The following is a 19,283-nucleotide window of genomic DNA, read 5'->3' as shown; positions in this document are numbered from 1 at the left end:
CGCCAGCGTACACAGTGTATTAATTAAGGATCCGACATACAGGCATCAGCCACTCATGCCATCCGAATTTCCTGAGTGGCCGTGGGAGGAAGTAGCCATGAGTTGGGTTCACTGTAGAGGAAGAGATTACCTCCTGGTCACCTACTACTATTCCCGCTAACCAGAAATTGCCCTACTCTCGAAGATGAGTGCGGCCGAAGTCATCAACATCAATATCATCAACCTTACTGCACCCAGTTCAGGGCAAAGGCCTATCCCATGTCTCTGCAATGAACTCTTTCCTTTGCCAGCTGCGCCCAACTTATGCCTGCAACCTTCTTTATCTCATCCGCCCACCTAACCTTCTGCCGCCACCTACTACGCTTGCCTTCTATTGAAATCCACTCCGAAGTGAATCGGCGATGACTAAGGTGTCTTCCATATTTATCCCAAATTTTATCCCCTCTGTTTCCAATCCAACAACACGGAGAGAAGAGTACTACAGATATCGCGTCTCCCTGCATCGCACCTCTCCTGATTGGTATTTTACAATTTTGCCTTTGGAGGACCGCGGTCGCTGTGCAACCGCTAAGCACATTTTCCAGCAAGTTTTTGCAAGTTTCAGGTACGCCACAGATTGTCAGCCACTGCTTATGCACAGGGTAGCAAGATTTCTAGGACAGCGTCACGCTCATCTTTCAACAAATGTCCAGCCTTTCGATTCTAGCAGCCCCGATCCCGGGGACCAAGGTACAGTATGCACACTGTCACCAAAACAGGTTCTGGCCACATTGATGTAGTACCTGTCCACTGCAGTTACAACTTCTTTTCACTTAAACCAAGTAACTTTAGTCCGCATCACTATTAAAAACCCTATGCTTCCTGAAATTTCAATGATCAGTGCCCGTTACGGAACCCCAGGTGGTAGAAATTTCCAGAGCCATTCACTACGGCGTCCCTCATAGCCTGAGTCGCTTTGGGACGTTAAACCCACTAAACCAAACCAAACCAAATTACAATGACCCTTAGCTTAGTTTTACAAGCACACTCTTGTCTAAAGTCTTCGGCCTCCACGGTCTTTTCTGAGCGTCATAGGAAGGCCTTTGAAAGGATAGAACACGGATTCTTTTTACATCAAAAGTTTTCAACTTTACGCCTGTTTTGGATGCTCTATGCACCGGGCGAAACAAGACTTTCGAGTATACTGAAAATTTCTGAAGAGCATCCTGCCTTCACGAATACGTCCTCGTTTTACACTTATCTCATCGCCAATATAACCTTGAAGACAGTAGAGCTTAAAAGGCAGGGAAGAAGCGAAGTGATAGACATTTGCTTTACTTCTTTATGTCGTTCGGTTTTAAGTGCTATACTTTTCGTGACGAAGTACCCACAAGCACAAACAACAAGTTATATCGCCAATTAAATATTGCCCACAAGTCCAAGAAAACGCAGACCATTTAATAGAGCATGCCATGGGTAATAAAATTGAGCGACGGAGTGTCTATCCTAAGTACCTCACCTTAATTCGGTCGCGGCCATTTCCGAGGCCCGTTTCCTTGCGGCGGTCACGCGATTCTGCCAGTATCGGCGCCACTCCTCACGGGACCTGGAGGCAGGACCCAGTGCGTTCAGTAGGCTGGTCATCTCAGACCAGAGCCGCTGCCGCGTCTCGGGCCGCAACTCGTTGGTGTCTCGCCCCAAGCCTGTGTGGACGCACAGGAAGTCCAGCATGACCGCCCACTGCTCAGCGCTACAGTAGCCGCTGTCATTTGAGTACAGCTGATGAGGCAATTGAGGAGGCAATTTGCTTTCTTTGTTGTGCCCTAACTCGGACATTGTCGCCACCTTTCTAGCTTCGTCTTCGTCGCTGCTCTTGGGAGCCTGTTTGCTCTTTTTCACAGTTGCTGTGCTGCTTGGAGGGTACGCGCTCAATGTGACAGTCTGCTTTACTCGCCTTAAAAGAGAACAGTTAAACACAAGAGGGAAGCAACGCATAGCGCGCATGCACAAACTGGGAACAGAAATTTTATTCCGGGGTACATACATATACCGGCATTTCAAGTGAAAGCAAAATTCCGAAGCACAGTCACGGCTTCATCTTTGCAATATGGACAAGCACAATCCGTTTCATGCATTACTGACCCGACTGGTATGCTACATTTCTTTTTAGTTTTTCAAGAGTTCCTTTTCTTGTCACGAAAGCGTAACATATGTGCCGCTTACACATGACCCTTCTTTTCCCGATTCCATGCAGTAAGCTTCCTAGCACTCTCTTATTAGCTTGTCTCTCGATTATGGCGCAACTGCAGTCTAATAGAAGCAAAGTGCGAATTTGTCACATCTGGCGCAATGAGATGAAGCGTGCAAGGGGAATCAGGCGCAAGGGGATGGAACGTGCGACTTCTTCGATTTCCGGAAAATGCAAGGTGCCAGTTTTATTCTTATCAGGCTTTCAAGAATGGCGCATTGTGGGACGCGCCGTTTAGATGGAATCAGAGTTCATTTTGACCAGCTGTAGTTTCTCACCTTTGCGACAAATCCACAGTACACGGGCGCTTTTGCAGTCGGCCCACAACCGCCGCAGCCGGGTTTCCAACTAGATATTCCTCGCTAAGGAAAAAAACGCACATTTCAACTACGCCATATTGGCGAATAGTCAGATGCTAGGAACAAGAAAATGTTCCTGGTGAAGTTTACTTCTAAGCAGCATATCGAGCTACACATCCTTCAGTGATGCCAGAAACCCAATACGTTAAAGATGTCAGAGAAACAGAAAATGATCGCAGTGTTTTAATGATATATTGCTTCTGAATGATTAGATTGAAGCTGTTCCAGGGCTCAAAGTAGAAACAAGTTAGCTAAGTCTCATAACACTGGTGACAGCGTAACATCCTCGAGTTGCTGGCATATTTCGTCACACACAACATTGAGGCATGCTACTTTTCGATAACGGACATAGGTAGGTCGTCGTCCCATGTCAACTCGTTGGTATCGCTGACGGCGCTGCTGTCTTCGTTGTTCCATGTGACTTCACTTACGCCACGCTGCGGTAGCGCTCTCTCAGTTGCCTCGGTGGCGTTGGGGGCTGGGACAGTCACTGGTTCCGTCGGGGGCGCATCTCCCCCTCCACCGGCTGCGCCGCTGAAGTAGAAGGAGGCGCCCAACACTAGCACGGGGAGGCTGATGAGGACGCACATGAAGAAAGAAGCCGCCGCTGCCTGGTGGCCGGGTTGACTGAGATCCAGCCAGTCTTTGCCGGGAGGCGAGTCATCGCGCCGGCGATTGCCAGCGTCAATGCCCACGTCTGGTAGCGGGGTAATACCATTTGCCGAAGGTGCCTTCGGTAACCCACGCAATATGCTCCGTAGCGGTTTGTCGTTGTTCTTGTTGTTGCCCTCCAGAGGATAATGGCGCGTAGGTTGTGCCGCCATTCTGTCTGTGGTGCGCTCTGCCTTGGTCTTCTGTTTCTTCCTGAGAAGGTGAACACGCGTGATGAATATTGCCTAAGCATGCTTTGAAGTCGAAGTTCCATTTGTAATCTTAAGGGGCAGAAGGGGAAGAAGAAAAAGAAGATCATTATACGCGCCCATAATTTATAGAACTTAGTGTAGGCTCTTCCCCCGCTATTTGCATTCCATGCCCAAGTGACGGAAGCTAGCAGTCAATGAAACCAAGGAGCATAGGTTTTTTTTTCTAAACGTTTTTCCTTCCTTTGTCTGCTAAAGTGAAACGAGATCTTACTGTACATTTCCAATCATTGCTTGGCTTGCCCGGCTCGGCTCAGTCCACCCCGTTTAGTCTCTTAAGAGCCTCACCGTGGTGGCTGTGACTTTTTTGTTCGGCTACTGAGTGCAAAGTCAAGGGCTCAAACCCCGTCTAGGCGGCCGAATTTCAATGCAAGAAAAATAGAAAAACGATGGTTTTTCGTGCGATGTCAGTAAACTTCAACGAATCCTAGGTGGTCTAAATAAATCCAGAGTTCTGCACTATGGCATCCCACATAGCCTGTGCGTCGCTTCTGGACCCTAAGCTACCAATTTACAATTTACTTTCCTAGGCAATGTAGCTTTCGCAAAGCTTTCTAGAAGACAATTGGGTGCTACACTATATCAAAAGAATTCATCGGCCCGCGGATGGACAAGCTTTTGTGAAACGACTGCTGTGCAGACGTTGATTGCGTTCGACGGCGGTTTCGCTTCCATGGAGACATGGTCGTATGCCACGATTCTTATGCGCTCTCAGCAGCATCCCCCAGACATGTTCGCAATAAGGCTTTCGGTTTCCAAATTTGCGTAAGCCTCATCAGCCAATTTTATCACTTTTGCAGCGAAAGCTAAACTTGGCAAGAAAAATTGGCTGTTAAGGCTAGTCAGCGACGCATTTCGGGCAAGCTTCGCTAGTCACTACTGCGCAAGCGCCACTAGTTGACCAAGCCGCAGGTGTTCGGCCTCATCGCCGCACCTTTCCTCAAAACCAAGTTTTCACGGTGCGCAAGCCGTGCTGGAAGAAACTCGAGCTTCAGCACCGCAAGTCCCTGCGCGTGTGCCTAGGCCTGCCCAAAAACTCGCAGTGCGCCGCAACGCTGGTCGAGGTTGGAGCGTGGCCACTTGAGCTCCAAGCAGCGCGCAGGGCACTGAATCACATCGACCGGCTTCACCGCACACTGGACGGCGGCTCGCTGCTGCAGCGTATGCGCTCACACCCGTGCTCACGAATGGGCGCGGCGCTGCTCGAGTATGAGCAGTTGACACAAGGCCCACCCCTCTACGGCTCCTGCGCACCCTGGCCTGCTGCCTCGGAGGTACAGCGAAAAATCGTCAGCACTGCGGGAAAGCGGAGCACATCCCTCTGTTCTGTGCAGCAGCTGGCCAGAGCCGTCATACACGAGGAGAGGACCATCTCCACGTGTACACCGACGGCTCAGTGGCCATCGACAGCTGCTCCCTTGCAGCGGCGGCTACCGTCGCCGCCCTGCGTCTGCACAGCCAGCAACACGCAACTTTCCTGGGCTCCTCCAACACGGCGGAGTTGATGGGGATCCGGCTCGGGCTGGACCTGCTGCTCACCCTCGGCCCTGCGCCACCGAGGAGTGCTCTGCTGTGCGATTCACCCGCGCCGCCCTCAGCCGCCTGCAGCCTAACGGCTGCGGTACCCCACTAGTGCGGGAAATTCGCTCGCGCATCGAGCGCAGAGAGGATGTGCCGTGCGTGCACAGTGGGTGCCCGGTCACTGCGGCATCGCCGGCAACGAAGAAGCTGACGACCTCGCGACCGCTTCACACCAACTACCTGCCAGTGATCTGCCCCTTGCGCTGGGGGACGTGCGTGTAGCCATCCACGACCATCTCCGAAAGCAGCACCCGACCCACGCATCGCAAGAGGTGAGCGCATCGACAGTATCACCGGCTGTCGCGCACTTACGCGGTCGCAACGTGTAATTATCCTCCGCGCGCGCATTGGCTGCGTGTGGCCCGGGAAGTGCCGGGTGCGTCACGGAATCGCGACGAGTAGTGTGTGTGACGGTTGCGGTGTAGTGGAAACACTGGAACATCTGCTCCTTCACTGTGCCGCGTTCGACAATGCTTGTCGCGATATGCTCGCGGCCTATAGGGCGCAGTGCATGCTACCAGACTCCATCAAGACGCTATTGTGGCCGCAGGGAAGTGCGCGCACTCGTGAGTGAACTTTGGTAAGCCTCTGCGCGTACCTCGAACACACGGGCTTGACGTACTGTCTGTTCTCCGTCAGGTAGTTGCACGCAGTGACTGAACGCTCCGCGACTTCTCCGGACGCCACGGGGGCTGAGTAGTTATGGCGCTCGGCTGCTGGCCCGAAAGACGCGGGTTCGATCCCGGCCACGGCGGTCGAATTTCGTTGGAGGCGAAATTCTAGATGCTCGTGTGCTGTGTGATGTCAGTGCAGGGTAAAGAACCCCTGGTGGTCGAAATTTCCGGAGCCCTTCACTACGGCGTCCCTCATAGCCTGAGTCGCTTTGGGACGTTGAACCCCTATCAACCAAACCAAGCTCCGCGAGTTCTACCTTGAACGAATAATAACTGGACGCCCCAATCCAGTTGTAGCCAGCACAGTGCTGTGCTCGTGTGTTTTAATTCCTCTAAGATGAACTAATCACGCGCACAACCTGGACTGATTGTGTAATTAGTTTGCATATATTACTTCCCCCTATCCTCTCTTCCTGTCCCCTTACCTCTTTCATTTCATTTCTCCATTCTGCCTGCTACCCTTTATTTCGGCTGCCCCAGCTCAGGTGCTTCAGTATAGATGGCAGATGCCGGGGCTAGCAAAAATCATTTCCTTCTTTTTCACTAATATTTTAATGAAAAACCCTACCATTACCACCAATTTTCAATTTGCTTTTTTTTTCCCTCTCTCATTTATCCTTTCTTTTACGGCGTGGTTCGGGTGTCATGTGGGACAATTACTGCGCCATTTCATTTCCTCAAAAGTCAAACAAAACAAGTGACTCGCCGGCATTCGTTGGGTTCATTGGCATTAACAACGTTGTAGAGGCCATTCATTTTCGCGAAAAGAAACGCGCACAACTGGCTGCCTGGGTCAGTGGACACCTATATCTTGCTTTAATGCACGAGCCTGTGGTGTCCAAATACAAAAACCTGATTTGATAGTTCCGCACACTGAATAGGCAGCGCGCCCAGCCTACCACCCTGGCAGGTGACAGTTAATGGTTGATCACGAGAGGTTGGTCACACAATAAACGCTGCGGCCTATTGCTGCAGTGCTGCGTGTCGGCCACAAAGTTGTCGGTGCTAATCCATGCAGCGCATATCGTTCTCTCAAGACCGCCACGTACCTGAAAACGCGATTGAGGCGTCCACAGACCCAGAGAGCCAGTTACACGCCCTTCCTTTCTTCAAAATAGTCGGCCTCCAGAACGTTGTCTATGCCAACGCCAATGAATAAATGAAGGCCGACTGCTTTCGCTTGGTATATCCTGGATTAGCTGATCTAATCCACATTAATTTCTTCCACTTAGGCTCATGCACATGGGAAAACTACTCTTGTCATCTCCGAATTTTCGCCGATGCATCTGTGCGCAAGAACAGTGAATCCGTTTGTATGGCGATTTTCTGCACCGCAAGAAATGCGCGCGCGACCGCCGCACCTTACGCAACGCTTCAACTGCAACTTATTAGTTGACTGCAACTGAACAGGCTCTGAGGAACCAGACATAGCACGAAGCCGGATGGAATATATCTGGTTTATTTATCCATATAAATAATGACGTCAGCAAGGCCATCAGCAGACCTCAGCAGGTCTCAGCAAAGCCGATAATTATTGCATCAGATAGAGAACATCAAGCCGGTCCAAACAGTATGTCAAGATTACGTGAGAAGCAATTACAATAACAAATATGAAGAGAGTCACGACCCCCATCCACTTTTTCTGCACACCTGTTGTCTCGCAGCGTTACTCGTCTTTTCTCCGGACCTTGGTACTTGTAGTACGCACTTTAAAGGAGCAGCAGTTGGTAACTACAGACCATGAACCGTGGCCTCCTTATTACTCCACTGTGCAGCCAGAGTCATAAATGAAATCTGCCTTTTAATTTTATAGCGTTAACATAAGAATCTCTATGTCAGGAAAAGCTGCCAGTGTACGGCGTTCTCTGAAGCCTCCGAGAACACCCTGCTACGGGTGGCAGGCGACGAACTGAAGCGTGAAAAGTTTTTTCTCCACTTGTAAGAGAAAGGAGGAAGAGATCAGCAAATGGCTATCATGAGAACAACCCAGAGGGTGGCTATCACGGACGGAGGAGTTTTTGACGCGGGCGAAGTAATGCGCAGCAGCAATGCGCAGCGGAGATAGACAAGCGTGCCCTTACCAGACGCCACCCTTCGGTTGAAGCATAAAGAACTACAGAAAATAAGTCTGCAATGAAAGGGAATGTAAAAAATGAGTGTGATGTGTCGCGTCATGCAAGGTAGAATTAGTCCAATGCAACACGTTTCCTACGGATCGGCCCTCCGACTGCCTGTCATTCTTTTTCATTGCCATGCAAACTAGTTCATTGCCATGCAAACTAGTGGCATGAAAATTCTTGCGCTTATAATTTCGGCTTGTGATAGCATAAGTGCTCAGTCATGCTACTTCGCAGAATAATTATATGTCATGAGTGGTGACTATTATGGCCACTCATACCTTGTGCAAACTCTATACACCTCACATTAGTCGTAAAGTGCTGAGTCATAATACGTTGCGAATAATTGTAGGGGACGCTCAAGCTCTGCCTTAAAACTACAAAGCGAAAGCGCAATGAGGTAATTCCCATATATGCAGAAGGTCATTCTCTACATTCATGGATACATGAGAGTCATCATGCCTGTCCTTGCGCAGTGCTGCAGCGGTTAAGCGATGCTCCACTTCTCGGTGATTAGAGGTGCTCTCAGTTTGATTTTTCTGAGCGACCAATAATTGATTTAACTTCCGGATAATTTCAACCACCTTGGGCTCTTTAACACGCACTGACATTGCACAGTATAATGGCCTCTAACATTCCGCCTCCTTCGAAATGTTAGAGGCCCCGATACTGTGCGACTTGAAGTGTTGTTTTGTGAAAAGTTTTATTTCTGTGGCCCTTTTTGTCTGTACCGTTAATTATTGAACTGTATTATTTTTGCACGCAACTCAATGTTGAATATATGGTGGTCTCCAGAGGCACAGCAAGGTGCATTGCGCACCTTTTTGCGTTGACAACCGTTCAGTAGAGAACAACACATTTGCTCTCAATACCGAACATTTACAAGCGGCATTTTCGTGGTGTCGGACAAATCAGCGCTACGGTGCTGAGTTGGACCCGCATTACAAATAGCGTACGCTACCAAGTTGCAATTCAGCCTGTAGGCACGCTGGCGCTTGAAAGCGCATGGAGACACGCTGCGGTTAATGCCTGAGGGAGACAAGTAGAAAACACTTGGCATTATACTTTCTTCTTACAAAATTATCTGCCATCTCATTATTTCAGTATAGAGTTAGGCATAATTCGTCTTGCTAACTGAGTAACTGGAACACCCTTCCACAACCTGTTATGGAAAATATGTTGCCCAGCTTGATGCCACCGTTCGACATTAATCTCATTATATCGCATGCATATTGAGGCCTGGGTTCATTCTGTAAAGGCTAGTTTTATTGTCATAAATTTGTCGCATCTTTATCAAGGCCAACGATCCATGTCAGTGTCCTCGCTCTCGTATTTAACACCCTGCAAGCGCCGGGCCCTTGGGCTTTCGCTTGAAGTTTTCCAATGATAACAAAATTGCGGAGGCCTTGTCTGATGAGTCTTCACTAGTCGACCCTAGTCGCTGAGACGTTCTGCGTCGAAGACGAGTGAACCATGATACCGCCGGATCCTTGGTGTCGGTTCCAAAGGTCATCGTGGTAGCTGATGGCTTCCGAGAGAGGTGTGGGGCTTTCGCTTCCGACAGATGTGTCTTTTCTTGTCACTTTTGACTCCTGCGCCACGCAAAGCGAAGTAATTCAGGCATAGAACACAAAGAATTTTAGTGTTCGTGTTCCTAGTTTTAATGCCAATTTATATCCTATATAGTATTTTCAAAAAATAAACATCGTTATAAACTGCAGTGCTACATGTGAAAGCCGCTGTTGATTTATTACTCTCTTTTCATATACGAGACAAATATTGTGATTGCATCTTAATAGTCAGATGATGCAAGTATCACGCTCTCGGCAAACTGCTCAGTCGAGCATGAGAGGCCGCGTTTGTGCTCGTGCATACGCGAAGGAGAAGTAAAGACTTAATTCGAGGCCAGCCCTAAATCTCTTCGTGCTACTGAAGAGAATAATGTAGCTAATATGCGCTTTGCGAAATCATCATTTCGATATTGCAAATCAATGCGTGATTGAATGGAGCGTCCAGCGTCAACTGGAACTATCTCCTCTGGCGTATGGTGACTGCGTCTCGAGCAAAGAACGAGTATGTTATGGAACAGCATGACATATGGCACGGGATGGTACGGTACGGTATGGTATATTGTGGTATATGGTACGACGCGCTATGGTATAGTATGATATGGTATCATGTATATGGTATGGTATGGTATAGTATGATGATATGATATGGTAATCAGAGTTTAACATTTCTTTGTTCATCGCAGGCCTCGATGTACACAACTTTTCGATGTTCATCACAGCAGGTTTCTACAGCCTTGTGCGTTTGGGCGAGCATCGTCATTTCACTCCGCGGTCGGACACTATTTTGGTGATAGCCGAGCCGGCGCGTGAAGTTATTTGAACTTCCCGAAACACGGTCTGCAATCAGCTGGCTCACATATGAACCGCCACTGTATGCCCTATGGCTGGACTAAGGTACCGCTAACAGAGTTAACCCAACGGGAACTGCGGTCTACTGTGCTAGGACCCATGTCTTACAGAGAGTCTTTGAAGTGTCCTGGAGACGATAGATTGCCGCAGCGCACAAAGAATTTTCTCGTTTGTTTTGTAAATATAAACGGTTCTACCATATCTTTTCCTTCAAAAGCCTCTCAGCGAATTGTTGCACTTAACTTTAATGCAAAATTCTGGAGTAAATTTGATTTACACAAAACACAGTGTCTCGCAATTGGCGTTGTTGTGTTAACGTCTTTTTTATTTTCTTCTCCTATTCCTTACCGGTGACTGCAGGGAACTTAACGGTTGCCTCCCGCCATTCCCTCTGGTTTGGTGCTTAAGCATAGGTTGTCCCGTTTAGTGGAAATTTTCTTATGTATTCTCTTCCATGTGACCGAAACATACATCCAGCACGTCTACTGTCGGCGTTGTATCGTGACACCCTTATTAAGGACGCTAACGATGCAGTATAGCATTTTTTCTTGCACTCCATCAGGCTTTTCTTCCTAAGAAGAGATGCAATTAGGCATAAGCCCCGCGAAGCTCAGTAGTATGCTAGGAAAATTTAGAATCCCAGTGACGTTCCGTCACAATCATAATCACCGCTTTCATAAGTTCCGCATACAAGAGTTTGAATGAGACTCACCTGTACTTTTTACCAGCTTTTGAGTATGTGATAAAATATTTCAGGTCAAATCTTGAGCATTGCGTACATCTGAAGCTAAGTAGCGTTTTAATTAATATGAATTTCGAAAAACTAAATAGAGTACAAGGCCGCCAACTTCTGCGGTGAGCGAGGAGCTTGATGGAGTTTAAAGCACTGCCCAGCGTCATGTGAGTGCGAGGGCCACAGTATTCCACACGTGCTAGAAGCGCAGGAAATATGGACGCTCCTCCCCCTCTCTGGGCCTGCTCGTTGGTTCGCGAAAATCGAACCTGTGATGCAGTCATATTTTTACTTTACACTTCGCTATCATTTCACACCGAATCAGCAGGGTGGTTGTGGCTAAGCCTACCGTGGTATTGTGCTCGAGACCCTGAAGAAGGCCAAAGGAGAATGGGGTGGCGTAGTACTGAGAAAATTGTTTTATACTCCAGTTTCGCGTGGATGACCGCAGCCCCCTCCCTCAGCATGACCGAGCTGACCAGGCACTTTTGCTCTCAATGCTTCAGATTTTATTCCCTTGTTTCTCATATGGACGTTTGGTGAACGAGCGGTAACATAACGCTGAAGTACATACGTGGCTCGTTCCAAAGACGAAGCACACGGCGGCTCCTATCAGCAGTGCGACCACGATGGAGGATACGACGAAGTTTTTTCTCTCGAACCGGTGCTTAAAGCCGGCAAAGTGAGCCTCTGGGTCGCTGTTGTTTTCGCAGCCACTAAGCGGGCTGTTCATCCTCAGCACGTACACAATGCTGCGGGTTGGAGGAAACAGCGCATAAGCACAACTCCAGTGCGAAACGCGGAAGCGTTTCTCATACGCTCGCTATGGCATGGAGACTTCGTAACAAAATAATCACTCTCTAAACCGCTCGATCACTCATCCCGCTGTGTTCGGGGCCTACAGCAGCCCTCTTCGGATTCCGCGGTATACTTTGAAGCTGTTATTAGGACGTAAGCCTTTCTTGGCTGATGAGTGGCATGGACGGAACTTGTGCACAGAATTTGTAGACAGAGGCTGTACACAAAAGTGTGCCCACGAACTCTTAATCATAAGTTATATGGGAATTAAAATGAAATACAAAAATTGCTTAAGCAACAGCTGATAAGCAACATTTATCTAATAAAATTTAAAAAAATAAGACAAAAAAGAAAAACAAAACATCATAAATATAAATAAATCAATAAAGCAGAACCGAAAATGAAAAATTTTGGAAACAATAAAAATTGAAACAATACATTTTAAAAATTGGGCAATAAATATGAAAAATGGACGGAGAAAGAGACGTAAGGGAAAGTCTTTCGCATTACCGCTCTTAAGCAGATTTAAGTGTAACCCTGTAATTTTTTAAGTGAGGTTTGAAGCGCCAGCAGAATTGCAGATGGCCTACATTGAGGCCCGGCGCCAAAGCTGAGTTGCTTCTGAAGCTGCACATTGGGCCTTTATATAAAGTCAATAGCACCATACCATTTCCGTTCACTTCACGCCGCCATTATCATCGACTGAATTATGTCCACTTCAAGACGAAGTCCGCTCCCATTATCCGATCTCGCGCGCCCTGTTAGCAATATTGGCCTAAAATTACAAAAATGTGAAAATTAGGTGAAGATGTTGGCGGCCACGGCAAAAGCTAATAACTTGAGCACTCGATAATGCCGCTGGCAGAAATATAGCTACACAGAGAGGGGGCTGAGCAGAAGTACAAACAGGAGCAATAGCAATGAAAAGACGGGAGAGGCTTATTCACTGCATACAAAAATACAAAAACTGAACGAGTTTGCCTGTCTTGCTCCCGTATGCGAGTATCCAGGCAGTCTTGCAAATATCTGTGCGAGCACGAGCGGATCGCGCAAATGACACTGTGAATGAATGCTTCTACAACCTTTGTCCGTAAAGTTTCGAGACTAAATTATTTTCTTCTCTAGAAATAGTTCCCCAAAACAAATGTTGGCGCGTATGTGTAGCACCATTTTTTCGGGCTAACCTGAGATATTTAGTTAATTATTGTGCACCCGCTAGATGGCATTAAATGTAGAAAAATACGTTGTCACTAGTCGCCTGCGCATTCTACTCTGAGTAAATGTTGAGAGATGGACGTCCACCTCGAACAGCGTGTAAACATAAAATTATGTGTGAAGCTTGGCAAGACAGCCACACAGACGTATGAGCTCCTTCGTGACGCTTACGCCTACGAGACATTATCGCGGGCGCGAGTTTTCGAGTGGCACACGAGGTTCGTTTCGGGGAGAACGTCGGGGGAAGAATACAAAAGGCAGGGGCGCCCTTCAACTTCACGGAATGAAAACAACGTGGCTCGGATCAGGGAAATCGTACAGCAAGGCTGCACCATTACAGTCCGCATGCTATCAGGTGCTCTCGACATTAGTAAGGCAGCATGCCACCAAACTTTTAGTGAGAACACAAGGAAACAAAAGCTGAATGCCAGACTTGTGCCCCACTTACTCACTCCCTTGCTCACCGAGGCAGAGAAGGATACTGCATTCGTCGACACCATCATTGCTGAAAACGAAACATGGTGTTTTCAATACGACGCTCAAACAAAGAGGCAGAGCGCCGAATGGCGGTCCACAAGCTATCCGGCATCGAGAAAGGTGTGGCGACAGAAGACTTAAACAAAGACGATGCTGATAGTTTTTTTCCATGCCAGAGGTGCCATACACCACGAGTTCGTGCCACAAGGGCAGACGGTGAATCAGGAGTTTTATATCCGCGTGCTCCGACACATGCGTGATGCACTGCGACGCCGTCGCCCTGACCTATGGGCGTCTGGACAATGGAGCCTTCACCACGATAACTCAAGGCCGCACACTGCTCTCAGCGTAACAAAATTTCTCGCCAAGCACAGCACTACTGTACTTCCTCATCCGCCATACTCGACTGACCTCTCCCCATGCGATTTTTTCCTTTTTCCTCGTGTGAAGAGAGCCCTAAAAGATCGCTGGATGGGGAGAGTGGAGGCCATTCAAGACGCCACGACAAAGGAGCTGATAGCCCTGCCAAAAGAAGCGCTTTCCAACTTTTTCCAAGACCTCAAGAAGCGTTGGAAGCTGTTTATAGACTGCGAGGGATACTATTTCGAATGGCTGCTGCTCACATTATTTCAATGTTACACGCATTTTTTCTTAATGGACTCAATCTCGGAACCTTACGGACAAAGGTTGTATGATGTCCTAAATATTCACCCACTCCCTACTGAAGCACACGGCTCCCTGTACGTCTTGAAAGACGCAAGATATAATTTTGTTGAATTGGTATATGCAATGCTCCACTGCCCACGTTCTTCAACATCCGTCAAGGTTGATTCGAACATAGCTCTTATACGTTTTCGCTTCCACTCCCCAAAAGCTAGTTTCCTAAGCACACTTTCGTGCACATGTGTCAGTCTGGCACATTTTTTTCCTAACTGTCGACATGCCTTTATTACGGTGAGACAACCTTGTGTCGGATGCACAGAATCGGGATGTGTGCAGTCGGCTTTCTTTCATGCTGGCTATAAAAAAGCCCAGGAAATCTGCACAAACGCTTCTAGCATGCGCGACTTACGCCGCGGGCCGCGCAGATCTAAACATTCATAATTACGTGGAAACGTGGAATCTCCGGTACATCACACAGATTTTCTGTGGCCGTCAGATATATTTGGTGTAAGCGCACGCAGCATATTGTAGGCCATACTCTTCAAAGATAATCACAATGTTCGCGCAGAATCGCTCAAAACTCTCCTCTCTAGTTTTCTTAAAATTGCAAGTTTAAGATTCCCCTTTACGTTTGCGGTGTTCGCTACTGACAGCCAACAAACAGCGCTAAATGTTGATGTCCAGGAATTTTTCTCATGCCATGCCGTTACTAGCCCCCCCCCCCCCCCCCCCCCCCGTTCAAAACTGCTTACTATGTCATCAGCTTAGTCATGTAGGTAGCCGTGCTTCGGCCTTTATCACACTAGTCACAAAGCGCGAAACATGTCTGGCTCTGCGTCAATGCCAGCTCTTCCATTCAAGGCTTTGTTATTATTTAGGCGCGGCATTGATTTCCATCTGAGCACCGTGTATCGAAGTCAGAAAGAAATGCTTGTGCAGTGCATACCTGTCGCTATTTGCAGTCTTGCGCTCGTTGCGAATCCAAAGGCGAAGAAAATTCATTGCCATGCTGCTGGACTCCGGCACAAGAGGTGACCTCTTCTTCTTTCCTCTCACCTCGCATTCATGTTCCTCGCGGTGAACTACAGCAAAAAAAAAAAACGAATAGAATAGACGAGATGAAATAACCGTAGCGTTTTTGTAACTGTGCCTTGTTTTAGTCGCTTCGAAAGATTATTTTCTTTTGTCGCTCCTGAACTACACGAATCATCCTGGCAATGGTTACAAGATTTAAACTGAAACATTTATGCTCTCTAGCTTTTTCAGGTGCTCCGAAAATTCCGTAGTCATTGGATATTCTATACACCAGGGGATCTCTGGATGACTGGGGTGTGTGGTAATCAGTGTTCTGCTCTTTAAGGTCGACTCATTTTCTGTTTCTTTTGCTTTCGTCGTGCATGAACCACAAAAATGACCTAATGTGCTATCTAAGCTATCGATTTCCATGCGCTGCGACAGTAGCGGAAAACTGCGCCAATGATATTTTTTTCAATCACGCGCCCAAGAAAAAGACTAATGTGACGCGGCCGTGCAACTCCTCCTCGAGTCGTCGTCCTCAAGGGATAAATGGCGCGTACCCGCTACGGGGCATTGTCCAAGACATAGGTGGCAACTGGCCGATACTCAAAAGCGTCCTTTTTCTCAAGAATGCATATAACCTGCGCGTTGGTATTCTTGCATTTTTCCGCCCCTGTTTAATCTGCTGACAATTTCCGCGAGCGCTGCATCGTCATTATGGAAATACGTGGGCGCAACCTGAACGAGGCACAAAGAAAAAGAAGACACAGGAAACGCGTGGTATTCAAACTGGTTCATTGAGAAATAGCGCGTTTCCCTAAATACAGAGACAAAGCAACCAAAGACCAAAAAAAAACGTAATGGTAATCAGTTCTGCACAAAAGCAAAAACAAAATTCAGATTTCCGGAGATATTCTTTCTTGTTTTGTTAGCGGTATCGGTGGCCTGCTTACACAATTACCATACGATGCGATCTAGAATGCTTCCATCACCTCTCGTGAGTTGATGCGGATGACGAAACAAAACATGTTTCCCTAAAATAAAGACCGGCAGTTCCTGCATACCCGGCCGTGCTCAGCTATTCTTGACGAACAATCGTTCTTATGCTCTCTAAGGCGGACGTTATTACACCGTCCAGTCTGGCTTATATATTCTAGTCCACACGAGAAGGGAATTTTGTAGACCACATCAGAGTGACACTGCACAAAATTAATTCTCTGTTTGATCTTGCAGGTGCGGGAGTGATGATTAAATTTTTCTGTCTTTTTTTGCAAATGGGGGTATCATCTACCTAACCTTATGGGCGCGGAAAGAGCTACATTTACATCATATCTTTTTGCCACATGCTGGAACTAGCCCAACTTTCCATCTTATTGAACAACATCGCCCGACACAACTGTCTAGCTATGCCCCTTATCTTCGCTTGCCATCCTGTCACTGAGGACCGGCGTTACCTCATTCGGCACCCTCTGCGAACCCCTGCCAATGCGCCCTCTCACCAACCCCCGACCATCAAACTCATCTTTTTTATGCTCACCTTTTCTCTATTGATTCTTTTTGTTGTTTTTCGGGAAGATGCCTAATATTAAACAAAATAGTTTTTGACAGTTCATTTACGCAGGCTGTGTATTTCGATGGCTCAAGCCTGAAGAGAGATATCGAGTCAATTTTGCCAAGCAAAGGTCGTCATCATGTCGTCGCCGCCCTAGGTTCCAGCGGGTCACAGAGTGCTAATATTAAAAGAAGATAATGAACTTTAAAAATCAAGTACGCAAATGGGCTTATCAATTAAAACTAAATTCAGTTGCATTGCCAGACAACTTCAGTTTTTCTTGAATAAGCTTGCGCGCGCGTACGAAGCGCGAAATTTGACTGTCTGATTTAAACTTTTATAAAAAACCAGCCAATCTAGACGCACTAATAGAATGGACACCAATGTCACACGCGCTATAGCTATTCCAAGACAAATATCACCAATTAGATCATTGCAATAAAGGGGCTAATTAAGTGCCCATTCAGTAACGAACACTCTCATAGAGCTAGCTCTGTACTTATCCAGCGCAGTCGGTTGTTGGCACTGCAGTGCTCGAAAGGCCTTGAATTAACATACTGGCAAAGCACACACACGTGCGCACGCGCATGCACACACGCACACATGCACACGCCCGCATGTACACAATATTAGATGGTGCAGAACAATGCACTTTGCGCACGAGCAATTTGACCGGCGTACTGCGCATTCTTCTTCCCGCACTGACAACATTGCCAGCCAGGAAAGGAGACACCTGAGGAAAAACAGACGCGTCCACTTCGTTCATTTGATGAGCTATATAAATCCGTGCTTGTTTTATAATGCAAGAGGTACAATGAACACGAGAAAACGAGGTACTCCTCAATGAAAAATTGTGGCGGCCATTTTTACAGAAAGAGCAAGAACGTTATTTTGCTTTAAAGAATAAAAAAATGTGCTGAAAACAGAAATTACCATAAGCACCTGAACATAACCACGAACATTACTGCTCCTTAAAAGTACAGCTTAAAATGCATACAAAATACCAAGCTTGCAACTAATTAATATCAAAGGTTTATTCTTTCAAACAACGACGTTTGTTTTCCGCTGCGCTGTGATATGACTGTTAAACACAGAAATCAAGCGGAAGGGAGATTTAACTCAGTTATCACAACGGAACCTTCCGGGCTTTTAACACTGCGAATTGAGCTCCTCCTTCGGACATGTTGATGGTCGATGGAACTTTGGCTTCTGCGGAAAAAATTGCCAAAGATTACAGCCTCTGATCTGCCATAGTAAATCTTAGATAGGTTATTAATTTTAATTTAAAGAAACTTCTCACCGCTGTCGACGGGGAAGGAGGAAATGCCAGGAGTACCCTAAGTGGCACACATGTGTTTAAGAATTTATCATCAGTGTTTTGAATAAATATAAACTGAATCACATTTGCGCTCCTCGCGGTGCGGTGGCCTAGCCCAACCTCCTCTTTCATGTCCGGCGCCGCGTGCCATGACCTCCGAGCCGAGCGTGGCGCGAGGGGCGCTACACATTCAATACATTGAATGTCTCTCACCCAGTTTCAGTGTGAAGCGATAAAAGTATAACTTGATTCTGGAATTATAGCTCTCACAAAAGTATAACTGGTTTTGTATACCATTTTTATGCGAACTACTAGAGGCATAGGGAATTGCTCATTAGCCTCCAATCCTGTACACATTGCACTAAACCGCTGGAGGCTATAATAGAATGCTGCTTATTTGATGATGTTTAAGAAAGCATGGCTCTAATGCATTCTTTCTTCAAATGCTTCAGCACTCAGGCACTGCACAAATGTCCCACCGGAATCATAACGCTTCTCCTTCACCAGCTCTCATCCGTATATCAAGCCAATGCTACCTCAGCCTGAGACGAATGACATCATTGACCTACTGCTGCAGGCTATCTGCTTTAACACCGGATATCAAGCATGCCACTTGTAAAAGAAATGGTACATGTGTGGGTATCACAGGCGGTTTTTTTCAACCTTGCCTTTGATTTTAGCCTTACAAAGATCTGGTTCAGGATGTCTCGGTGCTTCACTTGCTTCTTCTTCATCATTTGAAAGAGGACCAAGAGAAAAGCAAGAAAAAATTGGCTGGGGCTTAGCTAAGGTTAAGCGTGGATATCTCGAAGCGAAATATTTGGGTGATGCTTATGGTTTAGCTTATGGTTATGCTTTTTGATTTAGCCTCTGATTATGCTTACGCCCTTTTCTTTCTTCCTTCGCAACTGCTCAGCAATTCCTGAACTTTAAACATCTTGGCTACTCTCAGCTGACATGGCCGAACGTCGCTGTCAGCTTCCCTTTCACGCTGTATAGCGAGACGTACTTCTAGCGTTTCAGGCTCGGCTTTGCTGCGTCGTTTAGCGAGACGTTATTCTCGTTGTTCAGGTGTCTCGGACGCTCGTTGCGCTTTCATGCCTTTAATTTCTTCGCTCCTTATCAGCCAACTCCCGTGGTAGCACTTCTGTGTCGTTAGTATCACTCTCTTCTCCTTCCATGTTGAATACGCACGCCTATTCTCAGGCAAGC

General features: G+C 47.1%; 2 protein-coding genes across 4 annotated transcripts in view; both read right to left on the bottom strand.

Annotated features, from left to right (window-relative positions):
• The window catches only part of LOC144119071 (uncharacterized), a 29,189-nt gene extending 26,046 nt beyond the window's left edge, over positions 1-3,143 (bottom strand). For both annotated transcript variants that reach the window (XM_077651796.1, XM_077651797.1), the window contains exon 1: positions 1,499-3,143. In XM_077651796.1, the coding sequence (XP_077507922.1) occupies positions 1,499-2,025 (527 nt within the window). In that variant the 5' untranslated portion in view covers positions 2,026-3,143. The remainder of the gene's footprint in view (positions 1-1,498) is intronic.
• A 5,942-nt stretch (positions 3,144-9,085) lies between these two features.
• Positions 9,086-15,221, bottom strand: LOC144119070 (uncharacterized). 2 transcript variants are annotated; one of them, XM_077651795.1, is made up of 3 exons: positions 15,131-15,214; positions 11,606-11,783; positions 9,086-9,470 (listed from the first exon to the last, which is right to left on the bottom strand). In XM_077651795.1, the coding sequence occupies exons 1-3, from the start codon at positions 15,190-15,192 to the stop codon at positions 9,303-9,305; spliced, it is 408 nt and encodes a 135-aa protein (XP_077507921.1). In that variant the 5' UTR covers positions 15,193-15,214; the 3' UTR covers positions 9,086-9,302. The 2 variants fall into 2 exon arrangements, 1 of the variants encoding a protein (XP_077507921.1); XR_013312249.1 differs by lacking the exon at positions 11,606-11,783 and having other exon boundaries at positions 15,131-15,221.
• Positions 15,222-19,283: the final 4,062 nt, after the last annotated feature.

This window comes from Amblyomma americanum, chromosome 2, assembly GCF_052857255.1.
Source record: "Amblyomma americanum isolate KBUSLIRL-KWMA chromosome 2, ASM5285725v1, whole genome shotgun sequence".
NCBI classification, from domain to species: domain Eukaryota; kingdom Metazoa; phylum Arthropoda; class Arachnida; order Ixodida; family Ixodidae; genus Amblyomma; species Amblyomma americanum.
Note: the sequence above shows the minus strand (reverse complement) of the source record. Positions and strands in the feature narration are given on the sequence as shown.

Excerpts from the sequence above, each read along its gene's own strand:
- LOC144119070 (XM_077651795.1), bottom strand. The coding sequence starts at position 15,192 with ATGGCAATGAATTTTCTTCGCCTTTGGATTCGCAACGAGCGCAAGACT. Across the intron at positions 11,784-15,130 it reads AAGACTGCAAATAGCGACAG|CATTGTGTACGTGCTGAGGA; the intron begins GTATGCACTGCA and ends TCCAACCCGCAG. Across the intron at positions 9,471-11,605 it reads TCGTCTTTGGAACGAGCCAC|GAGTCAAAAGTGACAAGAAA; the intron begins GTATGTACTTCA and ends TGCGTGGCGCAG.